Here is a 20,901-nt window from a genome sequence, read left to right on the forward strand (position 1 = left end):
AGGGGCTCAGATCCCACCGACGTGGCCCCTACAATAGGTGCAGACCGTGGTGTAAATCGTAGTCTACACCGTCTGCAGAATTGCCTCTTTCGTTGAGTTCCCGTAGAAAACGCAATCAGTTCCTCAAGCAGGTTAGAACCAACTGAGGCCACATGGCTTATAAGGGAGGATAGATAACACTGCGGTCTGCATGGGGATAAGTAAACATTGTTGCCGTGTGTTTGCATTGTTTAGAAATAGGGCCAGGGATATGGAGACAGCGCGGTGTGTTTTTCTTCTCGTGCCTTAACATTGTGGGAGCATTGAGTGAACTCCTCTCTAGCAACACGGGGGAGACGTTTGTTGAGTCGACTGACGCTTGGTTAAGCCTTCATTGATCAGTGCTCGACTGCTCACGGTGTTGCGCCGAGATGTATTTTCTTCTTTCGCGTGGCCGATGTAGATGCAGAGCAACAGCTACAATTTCACATTCAGGCGGTCAAGCCAGATCGCCGCGTCAAGAGCAGCGGAGTTGTATCATCGCCGTGATGTCCGCCTGATGATGCCAGCTGTAATTACTGGCGAAACGTCGTACTCGGATTGTAACTGTTGTGGATTTGCTCTCCAACATACCGGGGTGTGCTGTACCCGTAACGAATTGGCATGTTCCGTTTACGTGACAAAACCTTTCTAAATTTTGATTTAAAGCTTTCGTGACTGCAGTAATTCATATTCTTAGCTCTTTCGGTAAAGTCACGTTTTTTTAGTTGTTTTAATATATTTTATTATTTTATTGTTTCCCTTCAACGTGACTTTACCGAAAGAGCTAAGAATATGAAAAACCTTTTTAATTGGCAATGTGTCGGGAGGTGGCCGGTTTCACGACACATTTATATATCTAACACGCACTCCCCACCCCCCCTCTATTATAGATGGGAGACTTGTCAGTCGCGTGTTTGCCTTGCGTCGGCAGCTGATGACATACTCGATCTTGATGGAGCTGTTAGGCAGCCCATATGCGTCGATCGTGGCACCAAGCGGCCTTGAGACTCGACATATTTGCGCAGTCCCTCCACAAACAGGAAACATGTTCGCCTCGAAGCCGTGTGCTTGAGTGTGTGTGTGTGTTTTTTTCCAGCGAGGAGCCTACGTCAATTGCCTGGATGTGTCACTAAATGTGATTGTCTCAACTCGCGAGCTTTAAAGGGGTTGTATTCTAGGCAGCTTGTGTTTTTTTAATATGCAACAGAACGCAATTTGGATTTATATAGCTCGCATAAACGCAACCTCATCTTTATAGGTTCAGGAAAATGCCCAAATGTTTTCTTACACGCTTGCCAAAATGTGTTCAATGTGCAGTTCTTAAATAAAATGGCCGGAGAGTACATACGGATGTGATTATTTTCAAGTACTTTTAAAAGTTAAACACAATGTGTGGTTAATAAATCTGATATCACGTAGGTTGAGGCATGCGATGCATTGAACAACATAAGTGTAAGCCTGCCGCTTAGGCGATTCCCTTTCTGTAGTTTACGTACAGTAGTACCTAGTTTTATATTTGTAGAACATTCCTATTGTCTCGGAGGCAGTCCAGAAATTGAGGTTCCTCATGCATCTGGTCAGTCTGAGTAATTATCTCTTCTTGCGTGGATTTCTCCAGACACTCTGGTGTCTTCCGTCTGTGCAAAAAAATAATATAACCTCTGTACAGCGCGACTGGTGAAACACCGAAAACATTTTACAGAACTCATCAGATAGTCGTGTGACCCACCAATATTTATTTACTTACAGTAAATATCCGGTACACATGATATATTACCGTTGACCAGTCCAAATTTTCACAATAGCAGCATTTTTTTTTACAAACGCATTAACGTGTCATTCATCATTAAGGTGATGTACAACTATAACAATGCATGCTCTGCCCTAGGATGCAACGCGCGTGGCCCTGAACAGTCAACCGAATCCATCTTGTGCCTCACGCTTGTACAGAGCCATGCAGCCGAATATAAAACACATTCTTCTTTTAAATTTAGAAAATTGGTCTTGAAATACTACCCACTGCAGAAAAAAACCCCTATAACCAGCAGGAGCCAAAGTCAGTAACTGGAGAAACTTTATTAATCGAATAAAGATAATATTTACGGCAGCTGATGAAATATTTGTTTAGTAGGTTTTTCAAATTAAATGCCCGTGCAGATGTTATCTCGGAGCTGGATCGAGCGGGTCAGGTCGTTTGTCGGCAGGCAGTGTGGCCCAGGCTCCGGCGGTGGCTGGAGGAGCGTGGCCTCCTCGGGGTTCCGTTACACGTTAGACCGCACACCCCCTGGGACGCGCATCTGCAGCAGATTACTCGGTGCCCCCTTTGCCTGCTGCCAGCTGCCCTCTTCTTGCCCCGGTGCCCCCTGAACCTTAATCCTCGCCTCCCTATTTTAGGGAGTGGCAGCCAGTGGCAATTCATCACGAGCCGTCTTTCACCTGCGAAAACCCTCGTGGGCTGCGGTGGCGACCGGTGAGGCTGCTGTGCCGAGGGAAGAGGCCGCATTTTGCTTGGTTACTGGAGAGGTTTGCACTCGATGTGGAGTGCGCTTTTTTTTAAACAAAAAAGTAGTTGGAGCATGGAGTCATCAAAACAAAAGCTGTGACTCTGCAATAAGGATGATCAAAATAATGACATGCGAACAGAGCGATGGGAATGAGCGATACGTTTAAAAAAAAATATATATCTTAAAAAAATATAAATGCATGTGTGTGCGTGCGTGTGTGCGATTTTTGCAAACTTGAAATAAAAAAAAATAAAGCTGTAAGAGCTTGCTGAGAGATTTGCCGTCAGGGAGTGGGGTCTTCCAGGTAAAATGTCTGCCTTAAAGGAAATGTCTGGCTTGGTAAAATTACTGCCGTGCGCGGAAGCATGCGAGAATTTCGCTGTCGCTACCATTAGGAATGGACGAGGTGTGCGGCCAAGAGTTCGCGGGGTGTGGAGGGGTTTGCCTGCGACCACATTCTTTCCATTCCTGAGGGGCAGATGACCACCCCACTTTGCGCTTGGAAGTGTCAAACGAGGCCATGCTCTTGTCTTGAGATAAAATTGCCGTTACAAGGAGGCACTTGTTACAAACACGGCACCTGGGATGTGTAATGTACGCTTTTTAAATTGACCAGGGGATTATGTACGTTTGAATGACTGCTGCATATGCGCGCATTCCACTGTGTCTCTTCATCTCATTTTGCATTAACGTCGCTCTTGAGCTGAATGAATATGAGGGGCATTTACAAAGCCAGCGGTTATTGCTGCAAATTATTGCTGTCGTTTAAAATCTAAATAATGCAGGGTAAAAACATAACATGTAGTTTTGTATTTAAAAATACAGTGTGCCGAAAACACCTTAAAAGTGTTCGTCATCTTTCTTTAGGATTTGAATTTCAGAAAAATGAGTATAGTTTATTAAGTTGGTCAAATGCACATGTTGCTATGCAATTAACCCTTTCCCGTTACGTGACGTCTACAAGTTGCAGGGTGGGTTTGGCTCACCGCTGAATTTCAGAACGCGCAAACGGTTAGCGTTAATTTTATTTAGAGAGGCATAGCACCGCTGTTTTTAAAGACATTGTACTCACCACAGAGAACTGTAGTGACGCGACCACACTCGATGATAACTGGCGTCAAACTGTAACACATGCCCTCCCACATGGCCTTTTACTTCCGATTCCGTTCCGATGACGTTCCAATGACGTACGTGTATGGATTAAGTTGCTTTTTGAGTGTGAAAGGTTCGTGTACAGTACATGTACCGTACTGTACTGCTAATGTAAGAGGTAAAGAAGGTAGAGGCTCAGCCCTGCAACTGTTCGCTGTAGCCGCTGCTGGCGGGACGGCCTCCACTGCAGTAAACTCGAGAGGGTATTTGGTCTACAATCATATTGGAAGAGATGGGAGTACTGTACCCACACTTTGCCCCACCACACACGACCTGCCAATCGACGTACCACTGGGGAGTTTGAGAAAGTTGCAATCAACTGCGGCACCAGAGGGTTGAATTGAACTGGCGATCTCTGGATTGCAAGTCCTGTGTGTTAACCATTGCACCAGGGCAGCTCCTGCTTATGTATGCACTATAAAATTAAATAGACTGCGTTGGTAGTGGTGTACAAGTAATAGACTCACTACCTTCATCATTAACATTTCCCTGCATGTATACAGTAGTGGTTTATGTATATCGTATGTTGGTACACCTGCATAGAAAGCACTGTAACGTGCCTCATAGGCTGCAACAATATACTAACTCACTGCTGCAAATTCCGCGTTTGGGAATTTTATTTCTCTGCGCGAGCGACCACATTCTTCCCCAAAGTGACACGTGGCATGGTTAGTCGTACTTCAAGCAATGCAGCATTGCCTCCATCCACACTCACGTTACTTTTATTCAAGTCAAAGTGATTGCCTGCTCAAATGAACATTAAGGCAGTGGCCAGCTCGTGTTTATGGCCCTGGCCTATTGTTGGATATTCTGCTTTCCTTTGGCGTGGACGAGTCTATCCATAAGACAGTCACTGCTGCTTCTTCTTCTTCTCCTTCTTTCGCATGGCTGATGGAGATGAAGAGAAACAACTACAATTTCACATGCAGGTGGTCAAGCCAGATAACCACATCAGGAGCAGCGGAGTGTATCGCTGTGATGTCTCCTTCGTATTTGTGCATCGGGCATTGCGTCATGATATGTTGTATGGTCTGTTCTGGATGACCACAGTCGCAGGCTGGAGAGTTTTTTTTTTAAGTCAGCCACTGCTGACTTACCAACAAGGTGGTACCATTCTATCGACCCTGGAGGGATGATGTTCTGAGTCAACTTCCGACCAGGATTTGAACTCGCAACCTTTCGATTACACCTGGCTCGAGGTGTCCGTGCTTGTTTCCTATACAGTAACCCCAAAGGGCCACATTAACTTTTGGTAGATGACCGAAGCTGTTATTTCACACTGAATGGACGCGGCAACAAAACAGCTGATTGCCTTGCCAAACCCTAGTGCGTCCATGTGCATGGCAGTGATATGAATTACTTCAGTCAGTGTTCTTTCACTCTTTTGTGTTCCGTATGGGGATGAATTGACATGGAGAAGATGCTGGCATGGACAACTGCCCACAATTTCCCCAATTTTACCCCGATTGTGCTGTTGGTGTCACGTGAGATGTAGCATTCGTTCGGATAAGTGTACACCAGAGCTACCTCTGAGAACCCTTCAAGTCACCTCTGGTCCTCACAGTAGGGGGCAGCACTTTCCCACCCACCCTCCCACAAAGAGCAATGTTTAACATATGACAGTGATATCTATTTTACAAACTGTTTAAGTCAAGTTTTGATTTAAAGCTTTCGTGACTGCAGGGATTCATATTCTTGGTTCTTTCGGTAAAGTCGCGTAGAAGAGAAACAATAAAATAATATTGTTTCCCTTCTACGTGACTTTACAGAAAGAACCAAGAATATGTTTAAGTCAAGCTTTAGGAATCACATTGTTTCGGGACACATTGTGTCGAAGCAGACCCCGTGTTTTGGCGACTTTGGCTGCCTGCGTCGTGGAATTCCTCTGCCCGCTCTGCGTCACGCAGTTCCAGGGAGCCCATGCACGTCATGAATCCGGTTACCGGCATCTGCCGTCATATTCCAGTGCTGTTGCCACCCATAGTGTACAATGTTTAAGGATTTACATGTTGTATTTCTGTTTAAAACTATCATTGTTTGGTTCCGATTTTTTTAAAATAAACAATTGATGAGGTCTGGAACGATTCACTCCATTCCGATATGATGAATGGTCTCTATCTGGGGTTGCGATTTGATTAAAGAATGCGTTGTTTATACTGTGGTGCATGTTAGTGGCTCTGGTGGCTGTTAGGGCTGACTTGAACTAATTATAAATTACACACAACACGCACTATGCAAATAAAACATTTTGTACATTGCTTAAGACCGACTCAATGCAAGGCATGTATTATCCTGAGTAATGAAATCGATTTTAATTCATGAAACAATGCAGCATGATACTCCTTTGATTGATGTATCATAGGAATTCGTGAACACACCTGAAGGTGTTGGAAAGTGACTGCTACGGCCTGACTGGGTGTGGTGATGTAAACCATTCACTGTGTACCACAGGGGCATGGTGAAGGGTGTGCGCACGCGGTAACCCATTCTCTGAATCGCGTTTGGTGATTTGGCAGCGTCGGGGTAGAGTCGATTGTGTGAAATGTGAAACCCTTGGATGCAAACTGGAAAGGGAGAAAGTGAGCCCACTTTATCACACAATTGTCCCGGCTCAGATTTCGAGTGTTGCTTTGTCCGAGGGTGCAAGTACCCATATGGGCTCCCACATATGTACGTGTGCACCTCGGAACGTGTGTCATTAATCTCCTTCACAGATTCCGTGCAGTAGAGAAGTGTTTGTTTACTCTCGCTTACCTCGGCACATGTGCTCTTAGTGGGTATGAGTTCAGTTCTTCGGCGTGCATTTTTGACATTTACTGCCAACAATGTGCCTCACTTTATTCATCCTTCCTTGTCACTTCATATCTGTGGCTCTCTGGCCTTGTAAGTGGTATCTGGCACATGTAACGCTTCAACTTGACTGGCATTTTTCGTTTCTACTGACACCCATCCACTCCACCCCATGAATCACACGATATCTCTGAGTCACCGCCAACTCTGTCTCCTCTGACTGCAGGGAGAGGCAGCTCCAGCATCTCGTCGGACATCAGCTCCAGCACCGACTTCCCTCCCACTCGCAAGAGCAGAGGTAACACCCGTGGGTCACGGGGCTCGGCGGCCCGATAGGGGAACAAGGCCCAGATGAAGGAGCAGATTGTGGGACTTGCTGTGAGTGATCATGGCCAGCACAGCACACAGTGGAGTGAGTGGCGCGGTCAACATCTTATCCGTAATTTTTTGTGTGATAAAACGTTGTACCAAGCAAACTTCCTTCGTACTGTACCTAGCTAACTATGCTCATAGGATGTGCGGGGGAAGGACAACAATCTAAACCCCATAAAGCATATGATTTGAGCTTGGGGATGCCCAGGCCAGGTTCAGATGCCAATTACGACTGTCACTGTGCACGGAGATAATCAAATACGCGTCACTGAGATCATAAAGTTGGGCACACACACACATTCATACAAAGAAGGGAGAGTATCACAGAAGAAAGCATTTTATGGGGAGCCAAGGCAGTGCTGCCATGTCATGAGTGTAAGAGAGGAGCGGAGAGTGAGGTAAGGAGAGAATCGGGCTCGTGTTTGGATGTGTGAATACAGAATTGTGCTCACTCACAAAGGACTCGGTCTGTGGGCTGGGGTTGGGAGATGAGAAGTGTTGGGGGTGAGTGTGCAGTGAGCTTGAGAAGTGACGACACAAAGGCTCACAGACGGAGCTGAGTGGTGTGAATGAATATCCGCGCCTCGTCCCTCATCAACTGTCACCTCTCGCGTGGTGGTAGTCTGATGGTTGCGTGGGCTCATCCCCAGGTGTGTGTGTGTGTGGCTCCATTGTTCGTCTGTGTATTGCATGGGCTTCCCTGGTCGGGGGCACCGTGTGATTACAGTCATCAATTCTTAGAGTTGGAGGGGAGGACGGGTCAAGGTCAACACTGCACCCACAAGGACAGTGAGGTATGCAACGCTTGCCTTCTTAAGTGATTAATACAACCCCGGGTCCGGTTTCATTATTAAACGTGTAACGTTCACGTGCAGCACTTTCACTTGAGCAGCGCGCACCACGTCGGGTAAGTGGTGTGCAGCGTTCTGTGAGTCCGTTGTCCACTGCATTCTCACCCGATGTCCACCGTTCAATGTTTACGGCGAAGCAAGCATGCGGTTTTTGTGGGGGGGGGAGGGGGGGGTTGACGGTGCTCACTTCAAATAAATCCTGGCCGTGGTCCTGTGGGCGGCGTGTTTCCTGTCCCCCCCTGCGGGCAGCTGATGGGCTTTGGTGTTAAACGTGGTTTCACGAGACAGAGGAATGTGCATTTATTGGGGCATCTGTGCACGCGCACAGCAAGCTGCATTGCGCTGATAAAAACAGTTACGTGCCGTATGTCCCATGAAGGATGAAGAGGGGTAAGTAAGTAATGCGGAGAGGAGCGCACGAGTGATGGATCATTCGCGTTGTACCCAGGGGTAGCTGTGTCGTGCGGGGTAGTGGACTGGCATTAGGATCCTGTCAATAAAACTCTCCCAGCTTATCTCTCCTAGGAATGGGTTGAGGGCTCATCACTAGTAGAATGCAATCATCGCTACGTTTCCACATTTGCTTTTAAATGGATGTGTGTATACAATTCGGTTGCGGTATCGGCCAATAAACGTTTATGATCCATCCATATCTCGCACTCAAATGAGTGCGGAATATAAACAAACCAAATATGAGTGGCTCATAAATAACATAAGTTCAGTCGCAAAAGTTCAAACGTGCTACGGTGTAAACATTGTAACTGTTGCTATACTGTCTTTACATGCAAAAGATATACATACAAAAGTTAATTCTTAAAACCGGGTTCAGTAAAATTTGTTACAAAAACATGTGCAATTTCACTGCCTTGAAACACTTTCATATAGAAGGTAACTGAACACCCTTGGCAACGCATGATGCTCCAACCTGAAATGGATGAAGCGTAGAAAAAAGTGCAGATCAAACCGGGTGATGCATTCTCTGCAGAAAATGTATGTATGTTGAACTTCTTTCACACCGTACGTAGGCAACCGTGCTAATTGGAGTTATGGGGGAAAGACAACAAACTAAATGTAAACACAACATGAAACTCAATCAGGTCTTGCAGTAAAAACAGACATTCCATGTTCAGTAATCATCTGCAGTGCGACGTTGATAACAGTTTCCTAATTTAATAAATTAATTATTTGCTTCCAGGAAGTGTAGCTATGGTGTAGTATCTTGGTGCACACACTGGTTGATTTATATATCATCAGTGAAGTGCGCTCATTTGATAGAAATGCTTATGTTATTGCTCATACTATCAGGCAAATTCTATATATCAGATTTGGAAATTACTTGTTGGCACCGCAATATAAGTGGTGGATGTGCTGTTCAGATCAAGAACAAAGCTGCCATTTCCAACTAATTGTGTCCTAATGTTTCCCCACGGATCGCGTGCCCTGTTTTGTTTGGATGGGCCAACACGTGCCTAATCCTGGCACTTAGTGGCACCAAGGCCCCGTGAGGCGGTGTCTGGAGTGTCGGCCCGACAATGCACTGCTCTGTGCTCCATCATGCCTAATCGCGCGCTCCGTTTCCCGTTGCTCTTCCATCCTGCAATCTGCGCCTTTTCTGGTACCCTTCTTCAACATCCGTACACGTCAATGTGGCGTTGAAATAAAGCGCGTGCACTTATTGTGCACATATGCCGCTCATTTCTTGTTTTAAGTTTTGAAAAACCCTTATGGACCAGTTCAGTAATTGCCAGCCCGTGGGCCACTATTTTTTCTGCAAGGCTGTGGGATGCAGTCCGCAAAAATAGTTGCAGATATATATATATTTTTTTCACGAAATATCATATCTGTTTTACTGCATGGCAGTCAATTTTTTTTAAAGGGTCAACGGTGGACCATGGGGTCCAGGAAGATTATTATTTTTTAATGCTGCAACTACAGTTGGTGGATTTCTGACCAGATCCAGGAGCACAATGTAAGAGACTACACTGGTAAGTTGGTTTAGTTTTAGAGCATCGTTTTGGAACATACAACTTATCGTTTGCAGGAATACAGCAGAAATTTGGAACTGTGATATCTAGAAAAAGGAAGCGATGGTGATGTGTGCTGAGAGTGATGGCCTATTCACCTTAAATAGTAGAAAAGGGAAATTGAAACCCCCAGGGATGGTTATTGCTTGTGTTAGTTTTGTTTTGGCTGTATAAACATCACAGTAGTTGCGCACATGTGTGTAATACTTTATGTTAAGCTAAACAATGGATACATGCAGCTACAAGGCAGCGAAGTAGTGTCTTTGATTGAGCAGGAAAGCTGTACTTTGGGTCCTACTTTGAGAAGTTTGACCAAATTTTATTTCGGCGTTCACAAGAGCCACCTTCGGTCATTTCTCTCAAGCCACCCTTTCCCATAGGTCCTCCCTACATGGGATACCCTTTTTCCACAAAATCTTCTCTCACTGTGTAGCCGTTTTCTCCCAGGTCAACCGACAACCCTCTACCCGCCATTGGGTTTCCGCCGTGAGCTCAGACCGCGGGTCCCGCGACCCGAGCGGGCCGAGCGCCAACCCTTCCTGGAGGCGCCAGGGGCCAACGCCCGTCACGCCCACTGGCGTCCCGCCAACGTGGGTGGATGTCTGTAGGGGGGGGGGGTCCAAACGGTGCATCCAAAGCTCTGCACCTGGGACTTTGTCCAAATATTTGAGCAGAAAACAACACACGTGCAAGCCGTCCGCCGGGAATGTGAGCATTCTGTGCCTAGCTGTCGAAATGCGCAGCTTGTAGCGGCGTGACAGGGACCATGTCCTTAAGAATCTGGAGCAGAGTTGGCTCGTTTTGTGCATCAGCTCAAGGTGGTGCGGCCTGGACATAGGTCCACGTCCTGTCTGCACCGTGGATGTCTTTTTTTATTCACATAATCGATACGTCTTCTTTGTTGAATGCTTGAAATGCATTGGTGGCGGTACTCTAGTTAATTTTCTTGTACTGTTTATGGTTATTTTTTATTGTAGATTTTGTCCATCACAACAAGCTGTGTTGGGAATAAATGTCGTGTAATTATATATAAAATTATATATTATTATATATTGTATAACTTCGCCTTTGTCATTCCGCTGCTGCATGAAAATCTCCCAATACAATGTTGGTTATGGGGGTTGGTTGACTTGAATATACTTCAACACTCTGGTTAGTGAGGGCTTATAGAGAGGGAACCCAGGACTAGTTCAGACATCACTTGACACTGATGTTATTTTTGGCCGGGAATTAAACTCAGTCCACAAGGCTCATAACACAGTGTGCTAACCACTCCGCCACCACTCAACCCCTCATATTGAGAACACCACTTGCTTATTAATGGCACTATTTTGGCAACTCAACTCTGGTTACATCAGTGTTTAGAATGCACGTGCATTGTGGAGTTTTCAAGATGAAATAAGATGTCAAGTGGTATATGGAAAGTGCTTTTGGCAATTAGACAGCATGATTCAACTGGTGAATCTTGGTGTTTGTGTGCTTGTGGTAGCGGGAGTGTAGCGGTTAGCAAGGTTCGCTACGAACCTTGCTACGAACCTTGCTACGAACCTTGCGACCCGAGTTCGATTCCCTCTCACGACCAACACCAATGACGATTATGTGAACTGGTCCTGGGCCTCCCCTAGGTCGACTCGGCCGCAAATAAGTACCTGGTGCGACGTGTAAACAACCCCATTGGGGGAGACAAAGGTGGTTGGGCATGGAGCTGGCCACTCCACCCCTCTCGTGTACTCTTTACGGCCTTCGTACGTGCTTGCGAACGGTGCTTGCCCCAACAGTCTGATCAGACTATATGGGGGATCTTTGTCTCTGGAGGGTTCACAGGAGTCTGTGCAGGGAGAGTGGTCGTTGTGTGACCGTTGTTGGTTGAGGAGGGGTGGTGGCCTCGCGTGGTTTAACATTACCGTGTGGGTGACACGCAAAAAGCATTGAAGGAAATTTAATCTCCACAAAACTTGCGCTCGCTTCCACGCTACGTGGGGGTCGCAACAGTTCACCGCTTATCCATTGTTGCGTTTGAGAATTTCTACGCAGCCCGAGCTTTATGATGAATTCAAGCCCTTGCCCTCCACACTGTTGGGAGGTCACGTCTTATTGTTACGCAAGCCTCCAAGCCCAGGCTGCATTCTGCCCTCAGGTCCATTTCCACTGCTGGAGGTAGCCATTGCCCAGAAAGATTCCTTGGTGCTAAGTTTGGACTGCATACTTTAATCAGGAACACATGTCAAAATAGCCAGATATTTTCTCAAAAATATCTTTACTGGCTGCAGGTGTTTCAACAAAAGAAACACCCTTATTATTTACCATAACTTTTACAAGCCATAACTGAGGCATTTAATGTGTTTTTGAACTTGCTGCTAATCGGGCCGTGGTGTATATGCAGCCACCAGCTTGTATTGTTGAGTTCATGTTCTCTGTGATGAAGCTAACCCTCATTCATGGTCACTCAAATTTCAAGCGAGTATTGTGCACTCAGTAAGCCGTACGTTGCCTTCTGTGCTTTGAGATGAAATGGTAATCAGCAGTCTACTATAAATGCTAAATTCTGTACTGCACAATATACTGCACTGTACCTATGGATGGTTTTTTTAAATATCCTATGCCAACACACCCTGCACGCTCCAGCTAGCACAACTCACAGTAATCTGGGCTGCTTCATTTATTGGTTTTATTTTATACTTCGAGTCGGTGTCCTTGTAGCAAGTGGCTCAGCGGTAGTGCAAGCGGCTAACAATCACAGGGTTGCGAGTTCAAATCCTGGTTCCGGGTTGACTCAGCCCATCATTCTTATGGGGTCAATAAAATAGGTACCACTTTGTGGGGAAGTCAACAGTGGTTGTTGTGTGGCTAGACTCGCCCCCCACCATAGGAATTCTAAATTTCTGCCTTTGGCTCAGGGGTGTAAACAGGAGATAAGCACCACCTCAATGCTCAGTTGAGCAGGAAATCACTTTGAAGAATGTGCCAGGAGACTACTCCACCAGCTTCCTAGCACGTTGGGTGTGAGTAATGCAGGTTGCGGTGGGGGTGGTCATCGGGTGATAGGAGCTAGTGGAGTGAAGCTACACGACGTACATCCCCAGGAGTGCCATGGCCGTAACGACCAGGCCCGGGTTGCGGACGACAGGGACCCTGATCCACGGAGAGGGGAGGAAAGGCCACGGTGACCGTCTTGGGCCGAATGGCGAAGGAGGACACAACACCACAAGGCGTAAACGTGAACGCATTTTGTGTAAATGGTGGGCACGTATGCTGCATATGGATGTTTCAGTAATTCTCTACTATACCGCAAAAAAACATTCTATTACATTCCTAACAAGACTGGGTGACAGCGTGACATGGTGGTAACACTTGCGCCTCACACAAAGAAGGACCTGGGGTTGATTTCAGACCCAGTGACCTTGCGTGGGGAGTTTGTAGATTTTCTTGATGTTCTGCATGGATTTCCTCAGGGGTTTTCCAGTTTTCTTCCATAGCTAAACATCACACAATGTAAATGGTGTTGGCCAAATATCTCAATGGAGGGCTTTTCTGAAACATTAGTTTATGGCCTCAGTGTGGCTTTTGTTGGCAATTAATTAATTAACAAATGAATTCATATTAATGTATTTATGTATTATTACTCTGCGCTCATACTGGCAGGAGTGGGCATTCACACCAATAACTCTCTGTAGGGTCGTGTATGCATTCTGATCTTACACCGCTGCTGAGACTGTCATTGCTGCATTGTAGTTTGAATTGTGCAGAGCCAGCGGTTGATTCGCGTGACATATGGATCGACTTTCTATTTGAATAGCCTCTGGCTTAGGGTTCGGGTTGCCACCTGTCCGAGCTTGACCCAGGCAATCCGGGAACCATGCGTTTGTGTTCGGTTGATAGGAATTGATTTGTACCGAGATCTGCTACTGGTTACCGTGTTGAACGTTATGACAGAAGACTCCGCATGATATTTATAGACCTTGGATGACCAAGGAATGTCTGGGTTTGTCTGTGGAAACGGTGGCAAAGTTTAAAATTGTAACTTGTACCTAAAGTAATGTTACTTCAAAACTAAATTATGAACGCCAAGCATGTTGCACACTGCACTGACAGGTAGAGAAACTGAGTTTTCAAAAGCAAGAATAATTAATTTCAGGTGTTACAGTATTTGTGGAGAAAAATGAGACATTAATCTTTGTAAACCCACAATGCGAACAACAATCATTGGGAAATTCAAGAACTCACTCGACTGATAAATATCCTGCAGAAGGAACGCTTTACATTGTACTGTGGCACTACAGTAAAATCAACACATAGAAACAAAAAATAATTCTAAGAAACCGGGTGAATTTATTTAAAAGTTGGAAAATGTAGATTACGTTAAGGTTTGAAACTGAGAAGAACAATACAGAGATGAAAGTGAAATCACAATTGTCATTGAAACAAGAGTGAAAGAATAGCTAATAGAAATAAAGCACTCTCGAGCTGTTTGTATTTCTTGGCTCAAAGCACTTTGCAAAAATAAGCATCTGTTGGGATAATGACAGGATCTGGCATGAACTGACCACGGGGTAATGACCTTCACCAGCTTTCTTGAACGATGACAAAGATGATTGGGAGGGAAGTGCACCGGAGCCGTGTGGGAAAGCTCTCATTAGTTCATCGGGTGGGTGCTCAAATAATAATTAAATATTTTTACATCCTAGTTTTACTTCTTCGCATAGACTCCCATTGGTATGGACCATTACCTGCGGTGTTTACAAATATGGCACATGTATGAAAAATGGAATGAACAAGCCAAATGCTGTGAGATGTTCTGTAGCGTGTGCTCGGGATACATGTTGGCTCTGGCTGACTTTAGATCATCATCAGCCATGTTTTATCTACTGCTGGAAGAAGACCTTCCCATAGCCTCACAATTCCTCATGGTAAAACCACTCCACAATCCATCTCGCTCCATGTTCATACTTTTGGCTGCCATTCCATCAACAGTCTCATTCATCGGTCAGTGATGTGTCCTGCCCAAACGCCCACTTACTCTTCTAAACAGGTAATATGGTGTGTCTAATTTGTTTGTTCTCTAATCCACCTTTCTGTTTTTCATTGTAATTTCCAGCGTATGTCTCTCCATGCTTATTTATGTTCCTATTGAGATTTGTATTCCAATACCACACGCCTCTACTCCCACTTCACCACACACCATCACACACGCACTCCAACATCCCATCGCCAAACATGCCACCGCCTCGAACTTCCTACCCACTCCCCCTATCAACCACGAACACAAGGCACGCCCACCGGCTCCGAGGTCAGAATCGCTGTGCCTGCATCAACAACCTCACCGCTATAAGATCTTCTCCAGAGATACAACAGCTACCTCCTGTTCAGTTGTGTGTGTAAGACGGTCCGCAGCCGGATTGGTCGACTTGTCCCAAGGGCAGGTTTAGCGTGTTGATGCCAAGACGCACAGCCCTAGTTCCCCTCGGCACTCCAAAGCAGTTGATTGGCTGCCAGGTCCGGTGTGGAATGGTGCTCCACCTATTCCGCCCGGAGAGTTGCGGCCAAACACTGTTTCTGAATTTGGAGGAATCGCTTTTATGGAGTTTCTGCCATTTTACACAAATTCGGAAAAGTGAAAATCCAAAGTGCACATGAATCGTGCTCATATTGTGCACAGTACCAGACAAGAGACGGTGTGTTGGTTGATGTGAAATGTTTCAGAGACAATGCCACTCACGCTTTTATCTATAAATGTGCCAGGGCTACTTCATGGATCTTTCATGTTCCAGAAAATGAAAACACCAACATTCCCACACTTTCCTCCGGGGATATTAGCTTTCTGCAGGATTCCCATGCTTCAGCAAATGGCACTCAGCTGCTCCTGGTGATGCCAAATCAAATAAAATCCTGAGTACATTTGGTATTCACGCCATCTTAGAGCGAAAAAACAATCACAAAGGCCAGTCTGCAGTAGTTTGGCAGTAGGGGGCGATGATTGCTGTGTGGAATTACCTAACAGCGTATTTTGCAGGTAAATAATATAATTGAGCTAATTTGGACCATGACGCTGGTATACTATTCTCTTGGACATAACGGCGTCTTCAACATCCACAGTGAAGCAGACGGCGCATATGTTATGGTTAATACAGCGGCAGTATTAACCAGGGAGGACTTCGGGAATCGAACCGTAAACCTCTAGCAAGAAGCGGGAGGACCCGCTACCGCTGGGCCATTTTACCGCCCGCAATGTCGGCGTGAGCACGCGGGGCTTCAAAGGGGAGGCACAGCTTGCCGGGGAGGATCGTGCTCGTCGGAGCGACGCTGAGAAACCCCACTAGGTTCAATGGCCTCCAGCAGCCCCCTTCGACCCAAAGCCCGGCGGGAGAAGTCCTTTACCCGGTGCCGGATTAAGCTAGTGCGGTGCCTGTAGCATATGTTATAAAGGGGCCCTAAATTTTAAAAAAAACACACACATATGTTAAAACACAAATATTTAACTTGCGCAGTAAAGTAATTGTATTTTTTCATTTGCTATACAGCCAGATAATACGACAAATCGCGAACCTTAAACATCCAGTCGTGTCCGTGAAGCTGCGCCGTATCAAGGCCCCCAGCGCTTCTTTGTCACTCGTGTGAGTCACGCTGCCCTTAGAAAGCAGAATTTCTGTCAACTTGCATCAGCCTTTGGCCATTTTTAAATACATTATTTATTTTAGATGTTGTAACTGGAGTTTTTTGTATGACCCATTGTGCTCCTGGAACAAATGACGTGAGGTAAATAACCCTCCTGACACTTGCTCGGTAAGCAGAAGATAACGTTGCAAAACCACTTCTGGAGTCAAATTGAAAAAAAGCTTCTCACACCAAAACACTAAAAATATGCCTTCGTGCTTTGTCAAAAAAATCTGATTGACAGAAGTACAATGTAGCCCATTTAATCAGGCAAAAATTGCAATAATTCATGACTGGGCTGAGGTGATAATAAAGTCTGTATTTTTGAGAATGCTATTTAACCACAGACGTCTGCCTGGATTCAAACCTGGGGTCTCAGAGGCTCTGGCTCAGTACTCTGACAAATGAAAGCACCCACTGGGGCATCGAGTATACACCCTGCACGATCTCAGTATAAGTGTGCACTGATGAGAACGTAATCGCCACTGTTCTGTGCCGAGGCTGTCCGAGAGCAAACCATTTAGTTCACCTCGTTTCACATTCGTGTCACACGCCTTTTGGAGCTCCTTCGCAAAAGTCTGTTCGCACATCGGAGGGCGTCTCGACACCTCGTTCGGTCGACGTGCGCCAATTCACCGCTTCCTCCTGCAACTTCCTCACCCAGCACCGGGCCTGGCTCCACTGGACGGAACGGGCGGTGTCATTACCGCTGATTAAAAGCGCCGTCTCACCAAAGGGCCACTTCAGGGTGGGTGGTGGGGGAGGGAAATCACTAATTTCGTTTCTTTCCATCGGCTCTGATTGCTCTAATTTAGCCGTTGAAGCAACGCACGGACGAGAGCGCTGTGATTACCACCGAACAAAGGCAGTGGCACAGAGGCATTGACCCGATGAAGGGTTAATAGTTTAAGAAATCCTTGTTAGTTTGTTTCATGAGTCGGTCTTGAGCGACTGACAAGCTGCGTTTAAAAAGCCTGGGGGGAAAAAAAAACGATGAAATTAGTTCAGCTTTGAAATGGAGCAGCCCACGGCAGTGGCTCATAATATTCGAACGGTCGCGTGAAACAAAGGTTGACATGAATTCCAGCGGCCTTCGCCTTGGCAGTCGCTCGCTGAAGCACACAGCCCCCTGCGCCGCCCGGTCGGGAACGATTCTGTTTTCATTCTGCATGTAAATGTGAAATCCCACCGGGTCTTGGTGTGTGGGCCAACCTACAGACAATGGGGGGGTTTGTGAGGCTGCGCACGGAAACCAACCTTCCGGCAAGGTTTCTGGTGCACCCTGCATCTCCATTCGACCGCCACTTTCTCCCCAGCAGTGCAGTCCAATGCTTGGGGCCATAGAATTGTGTGGGCTTGAGAGCAAATGCACCTCCCCTTTGGGAACCTGCAGGGCCTTGCTCGTGGGATAAGGAATGTTGGAATAAGAAAGACACAAACAACAACAACAACTCGTCGCTCACCCACGTTCTGTCACTCAGGGGAAATGTTACTCCACTGCAGTCACTCTGTAGTTGAGATGCAACTCCACCGTTTGATCATTATTATTTCCCAAATTGGAACCCCGTGAGGCCGCGTATGGAATTGGAGGACTGATAAAGAGTCCATTTGCATAAGGGCTGTTACAATGCAAATTAACTGGAATGGTGCTTTGTCATTGGCTGTGGGGCGATATAGAGGCCGCTCCTGAAGCCCAATATTTGTGAATGGGGGGGGGGTGTTGAATTGGCAAATACGATGCCGACATTCGGGGCGATATTGGAGGTTCTTCGATTGTATTCACATTTTTTTATCTCTTCAATTAGAATCTGGAAAAAAGTAAGAAAATAACTTGTAACAGCTACTTCGTTAGGTGATAATAACTGACATGATTATATTACCTTTTTTTGGAAAAAAATACATTTGTAACAAATTTTGTAGGTGGAGCGATGCCCCCAACACACAAAGGCCAAAACCAGACTGGCCGCCTCCGTATTTTAATGAAAAGACAGGACAGAAATATAAAAAAAACAGCAAAAGCAATAACACACGGGTACAATAACAGTGCATCTGCTCGTGCGGATATCTATCATGCCTTCTTTATTGCTACCTTTGAATGTGAGCGGCCAGAGTGTCAAAATGTTTGGCCAGTGTAAGTACTGGCGCTAGAAGCTGGCGATAGGCGGTGGCTGGGAGAAGTCAGGAGGGATTGGTTGACCCTGCACGCCCAGGAAGCACAGGGTAAGATTAATGTGAAAATTAAAAACTGCCTTCTTTTTGTGAGGAAATGTATAGTCTTTTTTTACCTTATTTCTGACAATGAAAGTGTTTGCTATACCCCACCTGTACCATAAAGGAAATAAAGGACAAAAAATAACACTGCATGATATTAAATTACTCTAGTCCAGTGGTTCAAAACTTCTCTGGACCCACGTACCACTGTCACCCAACAAAACAGTTACGAATCACCATGGAGTAAAAATTTGCTCTTTTGCTCAAATATTTTTCCTACAACGGCTCCACGGCTGACAATTTTTATTCAGTCCTTTGCGATTGATTCCAAAGTGACAAAGTGTTGGTGAATGTGTCCTCCAATGCAACAACTCGGTTATTTAACAGATCATTGCCGTTCTAAAGTCAATAATTACTCTGTAATATGAATGTGTTTTATTAGCTTTTGTATTTAATTAGCTTACGCACGGTACTATGAACCCACGAAATCCGAATACGAGTCACAGCCACGGCTAACATCAGCAGAGAGAGCGATATATGAACCAGTCCTGGGCTCCCCCTTCGGAAAATCTGCACAGACTACCGTGATGAAGTGTGGTCAAACAACTCCCATGTCCTGGGGAGGCATTCATCCAGCAGTGGTATGACAATAAATATTTAATTTTCTTAAATTTGTACTGTCTATTAACCAGCACACTGAGTTTCTTAAAGTGGAACACACACACACAGCTCATGTGCGAGTTATGGTCATAGCCTGTGAGATTACATATACAGTCAGGGAAAAAGTATTTGATCCCCTGCTGATTTTGTACGTTTGCCCACTGACAAAGAAATGATCAGTCTCTAATTTTAATGGTAGGTTTATTTGAACAGTAAGAGACAGCATAAGAACAAAAAAATCCAGAAAAACGCATGTCAAAAATGTTATGAATTGATTTGCATTTTAATGAGGAAAATAAGTATTTGACTCCTCTGCAAAACATGACTTAGTACTTGGTGGCAAAACCCTTGTTGGCAATCACAGAGGTCAGACGTTTCTTGTAGTTGGCCACCAGGTTTGCACACATCTCAGGAGGGATTTTGTCCCACTCCTCTTTGCAGATCTTCTCCAAGTCATTAAGGTTTCGAGGCTGACGTTTGGCAACTCGAACCTTCAGCTCCCTCCACAGATTTTCTATGGGATTAAGGTCTGGAGACTGGCTAGGCCACTCCAGGACCTTAATGTGCTTCTTCTTGAGCCACTCCTTTGTTGCCTCGGCCGTGTGTTTTGGGTCATTGTCATGCTGGAATACCCATCCACGACCCATTTTCAATGCCCTGGCTGAGGGAAAGAGGTTCTCACCAAAGATTTTACGGTACAAGGCCCCGTCCATCGTCCCTTTGATGCGGTGAAGTTGTCCTGTCCCTTTAGCAGAAAACACCCCCAAAGCATAATGTTTCCACCTCCATGTTTGATGGTGGGGATGGTGTTCTTGGGGTCATAGGCAGCATTCCTCCTCCAAACACGGCGAGTTGAGTTGATGCCAAAGAGCTCCATTTTGGTCTCATCTGACCACAACACTTTCACCCAGTTGTCCACTGAATCATTCAGATGTTCATTGGCAAACTTCAGACGGGCATGTATATGTGCTTTCTTGAGCAGAGGGACCTTGCGGGCGCTGCAGGATTTCAGTCCACGGCGTAGTGTGTTACCAATGATTTTCTTGGTGACTACGGTCCCAGCTGCCTTGAGATCATTGACAAGATCCTCCCGTGTAGTTCTGGGGTGATTCCTCACCGTTCTCATGATCATTGCAACTCCACGAGGTGAGATCTTGCATGGAGCCCCAGGCCGAGGGAGATTGACAGTTCTTTTGTATTTCTTCCATTTGCGAATAATCGCACCAACTGTTGTCACCTTCTCACCAAGCTGCTTGGCAATGGTCTTGTAGCCCATTCCAGCCTTGTGTAGGTCTACAATCTTGTCCCTGACATCCTTGGAGAGCTCTTTGGTCTTGGCCATGGTGAAGAGTTTGGAATGTGATTGATTGATTGCTGCTGTGGACAGGTGTCTTTTATACAGGTAACAAGCTGAGATTAGGAGCACTCCCTTTAAAAGTTTGCTCCTAATCTCAGCTCGTTACCTGTATAAAAGACACCTGGGAGCCAGAAATGTTTCTGATTGAGAGGGGGTCAAATACTTATTTCCCTCATTAAAATGCAAATCATTTTATAACATTTTTGGCATGCGTTTTTCTGGATTTTGTTGTTGTTATTCTGTCTCTCACTGTTAAAATAAACCTACCATTAAAATTATAGACTGATCATTTTTTGTCAGTGGGCAAA

General features: G+C 45.7%; 1 protein-coding gene across 2 annotated transcripts in view; it reads left to right on the forward strand.

The window, feature by feature from the left end:
- LOC116947330 (uncharacterized) overlaps positions 1 to 20,901 on the forward strand; it is a 42,174-nt gene that overhangs the window by 1,830 nt on the left and 19,443 nt on the right. The window contains exons 2-3 of one of the 2 annotated variants that reach the window (XM_076069955.1): positions 6,694 to 6,765; positions 7,567 to 7,633. Coding sequence is in view for 1 of the 2 variants with exons in the window: in XM_076069954.1 (XP_075926069.1) it covers positions 6,694 to 6,765 (72 nt within the window). In the remaining variant the exon portion in view is untranslated. The remainder of the gene's footprint in view (positions 1 to 6,693; positions 6,766 to 7,566; positions 7,634 to 20,901) is intronic. The other variant, XM_076069954.1, reaches the window with a different exon arrangement.

Source organism: Petromyzon marinus, chromosome 2 (genome assembly GCF_048934315.1).
Source record: "Petromyzon marinus isolate PM22_M1 ecotype Great Lakes invasive population chromosome 2, UKy_Petmar_22M1.pri1.0, whole genome shotgun sequence".
NCBI classification, from domain to species: domain Eukaryota; kingdom Metazoa; phylum Chordata; class Hyperoartia; order Petromyzontiformes; family Petromyzontidae; genus Petromyzon; species Petromyzon marinus.